Genomic DNA, 16,502 nt, shown 5'->3' with positions numbered 1-16,502 from the left:
TATGTACTGGTATTGGGAAGAGAGTTTAAAAAGTATTAATGTATCAGTCCTGGGAAAGATGTCCAACCTTGAAACATATCGTCTTTACTAAGAAAGCCAGGGTTAGCCAACATGTCCTTGCATTCCTAAGAACAATTTAACACATTGTGGGGGAAAAGACGAAATGTAAAAGCCTGTGTTTGAAGACAGAGATGCCTCCCTCTCAGGCCATAAATCTGGGCCTGTGTTTGGAGACAGAGATGTCTCCCCCTTTCAGGCCATAAACCCAGCTGGAGAGATAACAGAAGCAGAGCCGGGGCTGGCGATAAGGTGTAACATGATCTCCAAAAATCAAAGGGACCTGCTGGACTTAGACAGGATAAAAATTCAGGAAACTGGAGTTTGTTGGCATTTTCGTTCGAATTGCCCCCCTGTGTCTGCTCCAGCACAGGGCTTTAACTATCTCTATATTTCTATCTTTTTAATAAACTTCTTTAAATCTGCAGCAGCTGTCCAAGCGATGAATACTTATTCTTAGCTTAGGACAAGAATCCACGGTTTTTCTGTTTGTCTCTGTGTGTCTGGTGGTGGTGGGGGGATTATTTCACACCACACACCTTTCCCCCCCAACCTATCCCCTGAAACATTATATACATTTAATGAATGTGTGAACAGTTTTGTAATGGTGCTGTGAGGTGGGTTCTTTTTCTCAGTTCAGATATATCATAAACAGGAAAATGAAGAGTCAAGAGACTCACTTGCAAAAACTTTAAGCAGGATTTTATTACAAAGTGAAAAAGAAGAGAAAACAGTGTGTTGAAGAGACATGCTGGAGAGTCTGAAAACCCATCTCTCCCTTTCGACCCCCCAACCCTTAAATACAGTTTGGCTGGTACTATTTTTTATTGGCGTTACCATGCCAACCGGGCCAGTAACCCATTTTCCCATGCAAATGGTGCTATCTTAGCTGCTAAAGGCAGGTACCCATAGTCTGTTTTCCCTACCTCTTCTGTACCCCCTACCTACCAATTAGGAGTGCTCTGAGTAGCATACGAATTTTACTTCCATATACCAAGGCCGGGGTCATAGAGAAAGGGGGGAGAGATACTAATTGCAGGTGTCTGCAAATCTCCAAGGGCAGCATATAAGATTTTTGCTATTTTTGCAGTTTTAATATGTGAGGCAGTTAAGTGCAATTTCAGGGCTTCTAACTGCTCTTGCATTTTTAAGGCTCCAATTGCCTTTACATTCTTACTATGGGTTAACACTGGGGCAAAGGAGGAGAAGGGGGAAGTTCTGAACTGTAACAGGAAAGGCTGGGTGTCTCTTCTTGCTCATAGCGCTTCAGGCTTTGACTGCCTTTTATTGGGGATCAATATCGGAACAGACTGATGCACAAAAAGTAGTGCACAAATACACATCTTTAAAAAGTCTACCTACCCATCTTAACAGAAACAAGATTTGACTAATCTGAGAAACTACTTGAACTACTCTAGAAAAATCTAGGCATGACGCGAGGAAAGGAGGGAGTGGGAAGGGTTGTAGGGAATTGATGTTTTGTTGTTGCTGTTTTGTTTTCACTAGAGTGTGAGCAGAGCAGATGATATGGTGCTGGATACTTCCTGGATGGCGCATGGTTGCCTTCCAATTCTTCGGAGTCTTAAATAGGGCTGCGTCTGAACTTGAACTCAGCGGCAGAATGTTGGGGAGAGTTCCTCAGAGTCCCAGAGATTGGAGGATCCTTAGGTAAAGGTCTGCCAGGGCCCATAGAAGGGGCACCTGACCCTGCAGTTAGCATGAGGGGGGTGGGACATGGAAGGCACTGTTGTCTGGAGTAAAACCTCTTAAGGTGTAGTAGTGGAAATGAGTCCTTCCCTTCTCTTCCCCTACAAGCCGGGTCCCTGGACACTAGTTTGATCCCACTCACTTCCTCCTTTCTTTCCCTTCCCCCTTTCCCGCCGCTTCTCCTTGCCCGCCCGGTTTACGCACTCGCAGCTCGCTGCTGTGGCTGCATCGATGGGCTCTGAGCTCGGCCTCTCGACTAGTCGGCGCTCGACTGGAAGGCGTGACGTTGCTTCCGGCGCCGCCTGGCTTCCGGCGTCTGCGGCGCGCGGCGCGGGTTCGCGGTGTCACGGGCGCCTAGTACCCCGGGCGCGGTTCCCCGGCTCCTCGGCCTCACTGCGGCTGCCTGAACCCCGAGCGGACCCGGCGAGGTGGGAGCGGAGGGGCGGGCCGGGCCGGCGCGGGTCTGCGGGGCCGGGTGGGCGTGGGGCCTCGCGGCAGGCCAAAGTGCGGGCGTTTGGAGAGGCGGGACGCTTGGAAGTAAGGCGCACGAGTGCCCCTTTGCTTGTCCGAGAGCCTTGCAGCTCCCGGTGCACTCTCGCGTGCCTTCCACGCCTCCCTTTTGGAGAGGAGAGGGATTGCCCAGCGCTTCTTCCGCGGCGCAGCTCACCCCGAGCCGCGCCAGCCGGAGCCTCCTCGGCCTCGCTGTCATTTCCCTCTCTGCCGCGCGGCCCAGGCGTCTCCGGGTTCCAGTGGAAGGGCTGCGCGTCTTTGAGAAGCCTTGTCCCTCTCCTATTACTGCACATGTACCGAACCCGTTACTGCATAGTAGGTCTTCCCTAACAAGCCATCTGTGCCAGTCACATGCCGTGGATGCGCTGTAAATATTTACGAGATAAAGGAATTGTGTGGGACACCAAGGAAATAATCCAAGTTCACAAGCTGCAGCTAAAACAGTATAGACTATGAACCTTAAAACATGGATAAAAATGTATAAGTATGAAAAAGTGCAGTGAATGTAAAAAGTACAGAAGAAAAGGCAAAGGCTGAATTCCAGGCCTGCTGCTTACTACCCGTGTTCCCCCGCAAGTCCCTCGAAAGCACGATCAATAACTATTTTAAGTGCTTATTGATAACATTAGAAGTGTTAGACCTTTGTTTCATATAACCTTCAGAGTTTTGTTAGTACGTGGTATTACTGTTTCCATTTTACCGATGAGGACCTGAAAGATTAAAGAACTTGCCATCAGTGAAGCAGCCAGAAGAAACAGACAGGGTTTGAAGACAGATCTGGTTGGTACTAGAATCAGGGCTCCAACATCATGTAACACTCTGAGAGCTCCATTCTTTCCGGTCAATAAGAGGTAACCTTGGAGGTAGCCTTGGTGATGGTATATACAAATTAAGAAATTCTAAACCGGCCGTGGTGGTGCCCGCATTTTGGAGGCTGAGAGCTTTCCGGAGGCTGAGACCTGAGGATCACAGTTCATGGACAGCCTCAGCTGCTTAGTGAGGCTCTTTGCAACTAATTGAGACCCTGTTTCAAAATAAATAGTAAAAAATAGGGCTGAGGCTCGGAGGTAAAATGCCCATGGGTTCCATCCCTAGTACCGCGCAAAAAAAAAAAAAAAAAAAAAAAAAGAAAAAGAAATTCTACAGACTTCAATAAGTAATGATACTCACTGCATGTGCGTTTTCTGGTTGCTTTGTCATTTTTCTTTATATCTAAAGTTAATTATTTCAACAAAAGTTAATTAAGCAGATGGAAAAACTATCATTACCTTGAATCTGGTTTTCTGCTTAAGTTCTATCAAGTTTTGAGTTTGAGAGCTATTCTACTTTTGTCTAAAGGGGTGCTAGCAAGTGCTAGAAAGGTCTGTTACCAACTGACATCTGGGATTTAAAAAGATTGAAAAATTAATAATAGTTTTATGTACTTATGCATACTCCAGTATGATTTAACACTCCCTATTAACAACATGATTTATTGTCTTTGTAGGCTATTTGAAGAATTTGACCTAAAATGGATATCCGACCAAATCATACAATTTATATCAATAATTTGAATGACAAAATTAAAAAAGAAGGTACATGCTTTTTAAAATATGTCTTCTCAACTAAAATGTATACATTCAGATAAAGTCACTTCTTTGTACCTGAAATAATACATTCACTAGTTTACCCCCATTTTGTGTAAGGATTTTAAAGCTTTTTAAAAATTAATAGGTAAGCTGTGGTGGTTGTAGGCCTGTAATTCCAGTACTTGGGAGGTTGAGACAGGGGGATTACAGGTTCAGGGGTAGTCTTATCAATTTAGTGAGACCCTCAGCAACTTGGCAAAGACCCTGTTTAAAAATAAAAAATAAAATAGGGCTGGGGGTAAAATTCAGAGGTAGAATACCCCGGGGTTCAATCCCAATACCACCCCCCAACACACATATATGTTGAGCCTGTCACAATGGTGTAAAAACGTTTTCAATTAAATAGGCCAATGGGAATAGTATGTGTTCTACTAATGTAACTATAATTGTGGGGGGGCAGTCAGTGCTTTGCCATCTTATGAAAAATTTCATTATTGTTTCATTCACAAATAACTTGTTTTTCCTCTTGTTGGGACAGAATTAAAGCGATCTCTGTATGCCCTCTTCTCCCAGTTTGGGCATGTGGTAGATATTGTGGCTCTAAAGACCATGAAGATGAGAGGACAGGCCTTTGTCATATTTAAGGAACTGGGCTCATCTACAAATGCATTGAGGCAGTTGCAAGGATTTCCATTTTATAGTAAGCCAATGGTGAGTCGATCTTACTATTTAGACTTTAATCACTGTTGATGGTATAGTAGACGTACGAATTCAGCTCAGAACTGTGGCTGTTGTTTTCTGCTTTAGTCATGTTAGAGGGAGTTTGGATTTATTGTATATATTATTTTTGTAGAAATATATTAGCAGAATTGAATTTACTCTTAATTTATACTAGTCCCAATGAGCTAAATCAGAACACATTTGAGACATACAAAATTTTTTAAAAGGTTGGCTACATAGACAATAAAATAAGGCAACATAACTGAGGGGTAAGAGGGAAATTCCCTAATGTACATGATATACATTAACAAACATCAAAGTTAATCACTAAGCTGAACATGAGGAGGGAGGGAGGGGGAGGAAACAGCTGGGAATTGGTGAAGGGCTAATGGGGTGATGTGTGCATGTATGCCTCTTCCATCTTGTACTCCACTAAGATGTATAACTACAATGCACCAATAAAAATTTTTTAAAAAATGAAAGCATAAAAAATTTTTGAAACTAAGCAATAATAATTCCGAAGACTCAAAAAGAAACCTTTGTTGGCAAGTTCATAAAACCATACAAAATAAAAATTGTGGGACAAAAAGAATCCAGACTGAAGTTTCATTAAATGTTGTAGGGAAATACTACATGTCATAAGCTATGCAGTTTAAACCAGTGTTCTCAGAAAAGTCATAGATTTAAACTTACAAGTTGTATGACTAACAACAGTGGAAATGAAGTAGTTAATGTATGAAGAGTTTTAAGCTCAGGAGTAACAGATAAATGTCTAGTAGCTGGTTGAGCATTGGGTGGTGGGAAATCAGAGGGCAGAAGGGAACCCAGGAGTCCCAAGGGTCCCTCATGTGTGAGTTATCCACTGCCTTGGGTATTGGTTTCAAACTGCTTTTCCCGTAGGATTAGAATGTGGTGTGAAGGGTCTTGGAGAGAGCCAGAGTCCGGCGTTTAAAGGATCTGGGCCCGTATTCTGGTTCTACCATTGACAGACTGTGCCTGTGGTGGTCTCACCATTTATGAATTGCGCTAATTCAGGCATCAGCAAAAACTCAAAAAGACTAGATAAAAATATTTTAAGCTTTGTAGGCCACATACAGTTTGTTACCTACTTTTGTATTATTTTAACAACCCTTTAAAAATTATATTTTAAAAATTCTTAACTTAGAGGCTATTCAGAAACAGGCTATGGGCTGGATTTGTCCTATAGGCCATAATGCAGACCACAAGTCTAGTCATTTTATAGATGAAGAATGAGGTATAGAAAGGTTAGTTGTTCATCCAAGTTATATTAATATCACCAGTAGTAGCATCAGGACTTAAAAACTAATCTAACACCTAGTAGTATGGTTTTATTCCAATGCTGGGAGTTAGCAAACATTCATTCTATTAAGGGTCAGATAGTAATATTGTGGACTTTGCTAGCCGGATGATCTCTATTGGAACTACTTACTCAACCCTGCCTTTATAGTAGGAAAAGCAGGGAAATGGCGTGTGAATTAGTGGGTATGGCTGTGTCTGCAAGAAAGACCTAAGTTATAAAAACATGCAGTATTTGAGACTCCTGCTCTATACCACATTCTTCCTTGAGTTTCAGTAAGTTGCCATGCATTTCCTGAAACCAGCTGGTCGTTCTTAGTAGTATGAAAAATAGCATAGTCGAGATCTCAGTTGGTAGGCACATACGACAGGGCTTTTAGGCTGTTTTGCTGAGTTGAGAAGACAAGTTTGATTGTGCCTGTCAGACACAAGAAAGGTGGCAGTTGTTGCTATGTCTTACGCCAGCCTCATCTTGGGCCGGTATTTTCAGTGCTTCCCTGTCTTTGCAGGTGCCTGCCACTCCTGCTGGCTCTTGTCAACTAATTTAATAGTGAAAAATGTCCATTTGTCTGGTTTTTATATTGAAGGTACTTTGGAGGCCCTTTCTCCGCCTTCAGGAAGGTAGCGGGTACTGCCAAAGTCCAATATCCTGGCAGAGGAGGAATGGCATTCTTTGAGCTGACTTGTTCATGTTTATCTAGGTGCTTTTAGTTGCTCTTCTGTTTTAACTTCAATTTACCACAACAGAAATGAACAGAATTTGCTTTCACTTATAATTCAGAACAAAATTATTCTCTGTGATTCAAAACATTTAATGTCAAAAGTACCTCAAGTATGTAGAGCCATCGTTATCCGTCATGAAACTTTTGTCATAAATGTAAATCTTGCCCTTCTCTACTGTGAAGTTATGAACTTTTAGCTTTTATGAGTATTTAATCTAGACCAGGATTTCTTTGGTTTGGCACTTCTAACATCTTAAACTGAATACTTCTCAGTTGTAGGGATTTCTCTATTCATTGTAGAGTGTTCAGCACATCCCTGGCCCACCAGCTGCCAGCAGCATGGCAGCCAGCTGTGTCTGTGGACAGTACCCATATCTCCCACAGGCTGCATCAGCTCTGGTGAAAGCCACTGCTTTAGACACCACTTGGAACTCTTGCTGAGTCAGATGCCTCAAGGTGGCTGTGTCCTAAGGACGGAAACATCAGGTCACCTAAGGCCTACTCAGGTTAGGGACAAGGTTGAAGACCCAAGGGAGTTGACAAAGAGTCTTTGGGACTAAGTCAGTTTAATCTGAGCTGTTGTTAACCTGTTTCCTTTGGTTAGATCATGAAGGCAAGGCTAGCAGAGCAGGTGCAGTGGCAGGATGCTTAGAGCCGCAGCGGTTCGGCAGCCCAGGCCACGCAGAGACGCAAAGCAGCTCTGAGCTGTGCTAGGCCTTCTTTTGTTTCATCTCTAGCAGAAGTAAAGGAAAGAGAGAATTGCCTTGGGTTTTGACAAATTCCCTGCTTTCTATTCCATAGTATTTTAAAATGTCATTTCTTTTCTCTTAATTTTAATAGCAATTAGTAGAACTTATGTGCTTTTTTGCACTCAGAGAGGTAGTTACTCTTTCAGTTCTAAAGAAATATTTGCTTGAAATGAAAGTTGTGGTTTGCAGATACTTATACCCTAGATAGCAGTTTAATTCTTTGACAGAAGTATTTAGACAGTTCATCAGTGTTGACTACAGTTCTGTGGTGATGTTTAGGCAAGGGCCATGCTAGAAGTGGGTGGTTCTTCATGCTGTGGCATCACCGTCCCCTTTGTGCTTATAAAAAGAACAGAATCTCAGTCCTTGCCCAGATTTCATACATTAGAATCTGCACTTTGGTATTTTTTCCAGGCCATTAGATTGCATGCTGTAATGGCTGTGGTGCCGTCCTAGGCTGGTGTTTTGAGTGCTTCTCTGTCCACACAGGTGCCTGCCACTCCCGCTGGCTCTGCATAGTGAGGGTAAAGCACAGGGCCTCTCACACTCGCTGTGGTGCCTCCATAAGTTTCCTTTCATAGAACTTTAAAATGGAAGTAACAAGTATCTAAAAATGATCAACTCCAAGGAAAGTCATTCCCAGTCTTTAGTAGTTAAGCAGTGGAAGTAACAAGTTTTACTACCCATTTCCACAGCTGATTGACACATGCTGGCTGTTAAGAGTTAGACACAGTCCCAGTGTAGTTTTCTGTTATTAAGCGGAGAGTGGCTGAGCTGAATATAATTCAGTCTTTTTTTTTTATATGAAACTACCTGGTTTTTCTTTGAATTAACACAGTTGAGTCTAACTTTGTTGTGATTCATTGACCACAGTGAATTTCCACTTGGCATCAGTATATTTCGAGGATTTTTTAAGGGATATTTAAAAAAATTAGCTTATACTGTATTTGTTTAAGGGAATTTGGCACATTAATGATTCGTATTAGCAGCCTCCAGCATAAGAAGTAACCTTTTTTTGTACAATTAAAACAGCGAATCCAGTATGCAAAAACAGATTCTGATATAATATCTAAAATGCGTGGTACTTTTGCTGACAAAGAAAAGAAAAAAGAAAAGAAAAAAGCCAAAACCGTGGAACAGACTGCAACAACTGTTAACAAAAAGCTTGGTCAGGTAAGATAGACAGAAGTTCTTATGTCTCTTCATGTTACAAACTTGATGGCTGCCCAGGGTGATGGGAGGGGTGAACTTTGAGGCACATTGAGGCTGCACATGTTTGTTACGAAGTAAAGTCTGATATCCAGGAGTGGTGGCACACGCTTGTAATCCCAGCCTTGGGGAGGCTGAGACAGGAGGATCACGGCCAGCCTCAGCTACTTAGGGAGGCCCTTTGCAACTCAGTGAGACTCTGTTTCAAAATAAAGAATAAAAAATAGTACTGGGGGTGCAGCTTGGAGGTGGAATGTCCCTAGGTTCCATCTCCAGTACCACAATAAAAAAAGTGAAATTATCATCCAAAAAGTGATTGCTTATGGATTGAAAGTGGCTAGAAATAAATTTTTACTTGTAATATTTGCTTATATAGAGTTGTTTAAAAAAAGATTGGTTCTTATTTTCCTTATACTTAAGTATTTCTCCATCATTTTAGAGGTTCAAGGTTACATTTTATGATATAGTTTTTAAAATTTAAGAATATACTTTTCAAAAATAATTTTTAAAAAATCAAGTATATAAGCGAATCAGTAAAAATAGAGATTTTTATAAAGTAAAATTAAACAGAATAAGAAATTTTTTAATGTTATTTTTATGTAATAGTTATAAATACCTGTTGCCTTTTATAGAAGGATTGAAAATTTTAATAGTTTTTCTGTTTCTTTTGTTTAGGGAACACTAAACTCAGCTAATACCCAAGGAAATGCAACGCCAAATCCTCAGGTAGTATTTTTTCCATGTAGTGTTTATTTTAAAATAAAATCCTAACAACTTGCATATCTTGAAAACCAAAATGATTCCATCTACAAGACATAATGGCTTGTTTGCCACTTTAATATAAGAAACCCAATCCTTTTTAAAACATTCAAAGCTTCTTTATGAGGAAGAAAAAAGCTTGACTTTATTGCTTGTTTCCCGTAATACGTCAGTGACAGGATTGAAATGACAGATTTGAAACTTGCTGAGGGCTTGAAGCAAAGCATTTTTGTTTTCTCTTTAGTACGTAGCCAGGGCTTGGCCTGTGGCTCAGAGGAACTACCCTGGAAGGTGGGCAGTTTCCATTCCCGTTGGCTGAGGCGCTGCACTGTCTATTCTCAGACTCACTCTTTAGGCAGTGTTGCCAACAACAGCCTTGTTGTTTTAAGGCTCCTGTATAGAGGTTTTAGGAACTCCTTACCCAGTTTCTTTGCTAAGTTTTTCAAAGCATGCCGCGGTGATGTGCTTATGGTTTCATACTAGCTTCTTCAAGATGCTTAAGGCTGGCAAGATCCTTAGAGCAGAGAATTCTCTGTGTCACTGAAGTTCTTATCTTAGCGTCTTTGTATCTGTTTCCATTCTTAGAACTCTTTCAGCATTTATAGTCCGGGTCACAAATGCCAGCATTCAATTCTCTAAGCCTTGAGTTATTCACTAACTTTTCTTTACACTTGGTCTTTCTCTTCCAGGAAACTAGCCTGAAAATAGAGACTCTTCTCTTACACATGGGACTCTTTCCCTGTAGTTCCCATAACCTCAGGGTTATTTGATAATAAATAGTTCAGTGTCTAATAACCAGCTTGTCTCTTTGTAACACTAAATGGTATGCATACCTCACTTAACTTGCAAAGAAAAAGTATATTAAAAGTCACTAGGTAGCCGGGTGTGGTGGCGCACGCTTGTAATCCCTGCGCTTGGGAGGCGGAGACAGGAGGATTGTGCAGGTTCGAAGCCAGCAGCACTGGCTTTAAGAGACCCTGTTTCAAACAAAACAAAACAAAACAAAAAAACCCCCATAAAATAGGTCTAGGAGTGTAGCTCTGAGGTAGAAGGGTTTCCAGGAACCCCAGTACCACCAAAAAAAAAAAAAAAAATCACTAGGTAATAGTTCTCAGTGGGAATCTTAGTTCTAAATTTTCTTTTATGCTACAAGGTAGTAAGCAATAATGCAAGAGGAACTGAGACTCCTGAGTGTTTTGAGTGTTACCTAAGGAGGGGTGACGTTGCTGCCTTTCTTTTATTAGAATCTTATTTTTCCATTGTCATTGGTTTTTAGCTTTCGTGTTTGCTGCAGTGACTTCACAGGCCTATATAAACTGGAATATAGCTCTCTGAAGTTTAGGTTTTAATGTAAGACCGAATGGCTTATCATGTTGTTTATACTTACAAGCTAACTTTGCTTTTTTTTTTTTTTTTGTTAAAACAATAGGTCCCTGATTACCCTCCAAACTATATTTTATTCCTTAATAACTTACCAGAGGAAACTAATGAGATGATGCTGTCCATGCTGTTTAATCAGTAAGTATTTTTATAAGCAAGCCTGTTTCCAGGAACTGCCTGACAGGACAAGTGCCTGCATGGGCTGGATTTATTTACCATCCCATAGCATAATTCCTAGAGTCATTGATTTGCTGTGGGATTAATCAGGGATTGAAGCCAGTCTGCAGGTTTAGCAAATGAAAACCCCAGTTTCTTCTAATTGAATTGTTAATTTTAATTGTTAACTGAAACAGGAAGTAAAGCTTTGATATAATGACAAAAATAGAATTAGGCTAGATTTTTGCAGTTCTTTTATGTTTTAGGCTGTTTCTTCCTATTCAGAATTTTTAGTGAGATAATTACTTTTCCTAGACAATATCAGAAAGTTGCTTAAAAAATTTAAACACAAAGCAGACATTTATGTATTTGCATGTATATATGATTTTTTTTCTGTTCTTTTCAGGTTCCCTGGCTTTAAGGAAGTACGCCTAGTACCCGGGAGGCATGACATTGCTTTTGTTGAATTTGAAAATGATGGGCAGGCTGGAGCTGCCAGGGATGCTTTACAAGGGTTTAAGATCACACCATCCCATGCCATGAAAATCACTTATGCCAAGAAATAACATCTGGATAGTCATCTTTGAAGGACTTGGTGTTATTTATATTGTCTTCTAAAAAATTAAAAAAGAAAATATGGTCATGTCATTTTAATGGTTGGGAGGCAGGAGAAGTGAGAGTGAATTTTGTGAAGGACCTAAGAGATCAGTCTTCTTTAGCCTCCGTGAACCATGAAATATGAGGCCTTAATTTTGTACAATAAACATTTATTTGTATTCTCTCTATATAAGTCTTTGTTTATTGCTCCATTACCCTATAATCAAGTGCTCATTCTTGGCTAGAACACATCTTAAGTCATATAAAACTCTTATACTTTTCTGTTATTTTTGAGCAGCTAATGTACAACAACATCACATCATTTTAGTAGAAGGTAAAGAGCATTAGCAACAGCCAGTAAACAATTACTGTATTGGTGATTAATTCTTGGCCCTTATTTTGTAAGGTGACCACATTTTGGGGGGTACAGGGTACAACTCTGAATGCACATTGTCAGCCAAGTTGAAGAGGCATCCAGACAGGACTCTCTTTGAGAAGCAGTGGATGGGAACCAGCTTGTATGTGTGAGGTCTGCCTTAACATGCCAGCCCCAGACACATCAGCAATGAATTGTTTTTCCTAACAGTAAAACTTAGGGGGCCAGGGCCTTTTTAAATTCCTAGCTGGATTTCTAGTGCCAAGCACAGTATCTGCACACAGTGGTTTGTTCAGCAAACATTTGTTGAATAGATGGATCCGTGTACTGTATATATGGGTACTTGAACTTTAGTACCTTCTAGAAGTCCCCCTCCCTCCATGGGAAGGATCTCCAGAATCAAAGAAGTGAAAGGAACACAGACCTCTAGCTGGATTACTTTTCCACTTTTTTTTTTGTGATCCACGAGTATTCGGACACTACATTTTCAAAGTCTTCACAAAGGTTGCTCTAGTTTGGATCTTGAATGCCCCTCAAAAGCCTATGTGTTAAAGGCTTGCTTCCCAGTGGCCCCTTTGGGAAGTACAGGAACCTTTGCAGGATGGGGCCTACAAGGTCTTTGGGGTGTGCCCCTGAAGGGATCTGTGGGATCCTGCTCTCTTCTGCTTTCTGGCCATGAGGAGGGCAGCTTTGCTTTGCCATCCTCTCCCTACCAAGCATTCACTGAGCCTGTTGACACTGAACCAACACAGACCTCTTCACAAAGTCGGTTAGCCCAGTTATTTTTTAGAGGGATGGAATGGTAACCTACACAGAGACAAAAGATTCCCCACTTTCCCCAACCTACCTGTCTCTTCCTTTCCCCACTGGTAAGGTCTAGGGTGCTATAATCTATTTCTGGCCCAGAACAAACAACTAAGTGTTCTATCAGAAGGGATTTGCAAACCTAAGAATTGTTTACTAGTTTATTATGCAAGTCTACATTTTTATTAATTAGATTTGTTCACATCATATATACTAAAGATATATCACATTTAAAACAGCTTTCTGAAGTTAGCACAGCTTTGCTCAGAAACTGAAAGATTATGAAAATTGAGAAGTACGAAAATTTAGAATTTTCATAGTCCTCTCAACAATGCCCTACTGATTGATGCAACAACCCATGGCTAATGTTTTAATAATGTCGCACAGTTTTGTATGTCACATGTGTGTAAAAAGACAAAGGAGTGCAACTCTGAAACAGCAGATGCTAACTAGACCCTAGATTCCAGGAGCCTGCTAGAAAAACAGAGGGGTGGGCACTTCCCATTGGTCAGGGATATTTGCCCAGCCGTCTGGCTTTCACATAAAAGACAGGAACCACTGAAGTCAGCCCACTTCCAGAGTGCCAGGCAAAACCAAAAGAAAGAAGATGGCAAGATTATTGTTGCTTTTTCTCCCAGGTCTTGTGGCTATATGTGCAGGGCATGGAGTATTCATGGACAGACTTGCTTCCAAGAAGCTATGTGCAGATGAAGAGTGTGTCTGTAAGGAGTTTTTTACGCTTTTCATTATCTTTCTATTAGATAATTGAAAATATAGGCAACTAACAGATAAAATCGATGTGTATTTTGAAGTGCATTGCCTTTAATGTGTGTCATTGGCATTGTGTGTCTGGATGTGAGTGTTCATTGTTTGACTGTAGAGAATTCACTTGGTTCAGATATTGTGGCTGCTTGAATATTTTGGTTATCTGACTCTTCTCAGTCTAAACTCCAGTTGCACCCTGAGAGGTATCAATCACTGATTTTCTGTCTTATAATCTTTGGCTTTTTACTGTTATAAAACGTGGTCACTTCAATCTTTTTTTCTTTCAGATACAATATCTCTGGCCAGAGCTCAAGAAGATTACAATGCTCCAGACTGCAGATTCATTAATGTTAAAAAAGGGCAGCAGATCTACGTTTACTCAAAGCTGGTAAAAGAGAATGAAGCTGGAGAATTTTGGGCTGGCAGTGTAAGATGAAATTGTTAAAGTTTACACACATGTTAACACACATTGCTCTTAATGCTTTCTCAATTACCTATCTTCATTTTAATGCTTAAAAATAACTGTTCAGAACAATGTGAGATTGTAAATGTACATGCCAGAAACTGGTGTTTTTGCTATCATTGCATTTTTAAAAATCAAGATAACTTCACAACAAAATTAAAGAAAGATTAATGTGATGTTTTGGCCAGAAAAATGTTATTCACGTTGGGATATGAATAACTCAAAGAGTTTGAAGTCTATTAAAAAATGTTTGAAAGGATTTGCCAAGTGGAAAGGTATGTGTGTTCACAGTCAGTCTAAGGTTCAATATTGTTTTAGGAAACTAGCACCCTCTTTAATTCCAATCTGCTTTTTTGCATTAAAACATACAGGGCAGACCCTGGGAAGGGATAAAGCAGGGCTGGTTTACTGTCTTTGCCACCCCAAAGATATGTTGTAAAGTAGTAAAGAATTAGACTGAATGCATCCAGGTATCTTTTCATTTGAATTGTTAAAAACTGATAAATATGTAATCTCTAAAATGAAAATGTCCATTTACTTATTTATTTATTTTGGTGGTACTGGGGTTCCTGGAAGCCCTTCTACCTCTGGGCTACACTCCCAGACCTATTTTATACTTTTTTATTTTTGGAAACAGGGTCTCTTAAGCCAGCGCGGCTGGCTTCAAACCTGTGCGATCCTCCTGTCTCTGCCTCCCAAGCGCGGGGATTACAAGCGTGCGCCACCACGCCCGGCATGTCTATTTAATTTTTAAGAAAATTACTGGATTTATATTTTTATGGATTCCAAAAAGATTTCAGTAAGGTACAAAAATGCATTGAATAAGGTAATGCTAAAGTAATGAGACAGGTTGAACAGGGCCACAAGAGAACACATGCACAATTTTTGTGGGGTATGTAGCTGCTCTAAGTATATTTCAAATTTGGCTGAGTCCCCTGGAAACGAGAGTGAAGGGAGCTGCTGCTAGTTAACTAGCTTTTATCATCAGCAAAGATGATGCCTTGCTCTCTTCTTGAAAGACCCTCACATCAGCTTTGCCCTGACTGCTCCTCTTTTGGGCACTCAGGTTTATGGTGATCATCAGGATGAGATGGGAATTGTGGGCTATTTCCCCAGCAACTTGGTCAAAGAGCAACGTGTATACCAGGAAGCCATCAAGGAACTTCCCACCACGGTAAGCTTCTCAGAGGCGACTCAAGGAGGACTCAGTTCTTAGAGTGAGATAATCTGGTGCTAAAATTTAGCATACAAACACTAGGATGGTAGAATGAAGCCCCAGTACCAATGCTGACTTTTCTGAGATAATGGGGAGGGGATATTTCTATCAACTAGCAGTATTGAAAGATTGGTGCAGTTTCTCCATACAGCACCCCCTTTGTTTTGTTTTAAAATGTTTCTTAGATTTTATGTTTCAAGGTTTGTCTGTTTTTTTCCAGCATTATTGGGGATAGAGCTTACCAGCAGAAATTGTGTGTGTGTGTGTATGCATATTATATATATTATATATATACATAGAGAGTACAACTTGATGTTCTCAAATCTATCTAGATAAATAATCACAATAATCGAGCTGGTTAGTAAAATAGTCACCATAATCAAGCTGGTTTGTGTTTAAAGCACTTATGATCTAATGTGTTAGCCAGTTTTAAGTATACGGTACCCCTTTGTGTGTATAGTGGGGGAGAGGGTTGAATCAAGGGGTGCTCTACCTCTGAACTATAAACCCAGCCCTTTTCATTTTTTGTCTTGAAACAGAAGCTTACTAAGTTACCATGCACTGGCCTTGAATCTATGATCCTCCTGTGTAAGCTTCCCTAGTACTGGGATCACAGGTACACACCACTGTGCCCAGCTAAGATTTCATGTCATCTAGAAAAAAGCCAAAATAGTATTAACTGACTATTAACCAGTGGTTAATGCTTTATGAAAGATGCATTAGGGAAAGAATTAGTACCTGTTTCTGATAAGATCAAAGTGTTCTAGAAAAATCGTTGACTGCCTTATTTCTGTGGCAGATAGATTCTAGTTGTATATGAAAAGGTTCATCCTCTTCCTAATGGCCTAAGGTCCTATAAACTCATGGCAGAAATAAAAGATCCTTTCTGAGCAGTTGTGTAAGGTCTTCCCGAAGCTAATCACTATGCTTCAGAAGTTGCCCACCTCCAGATACCACTCGCTTCTCACTGCTTCTTACCACCAAGCTCCACCTGTCAAGTCATCACCAACTACAAGTTTTTCTGAGGACTTTCATTTTAAGTAGTTTTTGACCAAAAGCTATAATTATTTTATATTCTTTAGAGTTCAATCTTATTTTAAATACATATTCCTCTGTTTTCAGACCCAGTCTGCTCAATTCAACCCTTTTATTTTTGTTTTTGTTTTATTTCCAGGATATTGACTTCTTCTGTGAGTAAGAGATCAGTTAAAGCTGCAGATACAAAGGAAACACCAAAAATTAAGAAAAAAAGCGAAAATAACAAAAAATACATATGTCTAATTTCTGGCTTTTGTTTCAAGAATTTATTATCTTAAAGCAGGGCTGGGGCTTGGAGCTGGCAGTGGTAGGTAAAAGAAGATTTTGAACTCAGTCTTATTTTCTGCAGGCCTGCTCTTCCATAGCCAAGAGCAGGGCCGTGTTTGACT

At 40.4% G+C, this 16,502-nt stretch overlaps 2 protein-coding genes across 2 annotated transcripts; both read left to right on the top strand.

Moving 5' to 3' along the window:
• Positions 1–3,784: 3,784 nt before the first annotated feature.
• Positions 3,785–11,420, top strand: SNRPB2 (small nuclear ribonucleoprotein polypeptide B2; the record flags this gene model as incomplete). The annotated part of the gene is made up of 6 exons (XM_080716008.1): positions 3,785–3,848; positions 4,381–4,553; positions 8,383–8,523; positions 9,235–9,285; positions 10,748–10,836; positions 11,261–11,420. 6 exons carry the CDS (start codon positions 3,785–3,787, stop codon positions 11,418–11,420), a joined length of 678 nt encoding a protein of 225 aa, XP_080572134.1.
• A 1,818-nt stretch (positions 11,421–13,238) lies between these two features.
• On the top strand, positions 13,239–16,273 carry OTOR (otoraplin; the record flags this gene model as incomplete). The annotated part of the gene is made up of 4 exons (XM_080716834.1): positions 13,239–13,353; positions 13,684–13,823; positions 14,926–15,033; positions 16,250–16,273. 4 exons carry the CDS (start codon positions 13,239–13,241, stop codon positions 16,271–16,273), a joined length of 387 nt encoding a protein of 128 aa, XP_080572960.1.
• Between the last annotated feature and the right edge of the window lie 229 nt (positions 16,274–16,502).

The sequence above is a fragment of the Muscardinus avellanarius genome (assembly GCF_963383645.1).
Source record: "Muscardinus avellanarius genome assembly, chromosome: 19".
Lineage (NCBI taxonomy): Eukaryota > Metazoa > Chordata > Mammalia > Rodentia > Gliridae > Muscardinus > Muscardinus avellanarius.
The sequence above is the reverse complement of the archived record's forward strand: the minus strand, read 5'-3'. Positions and strand labels throughout refer to the sequence as shown.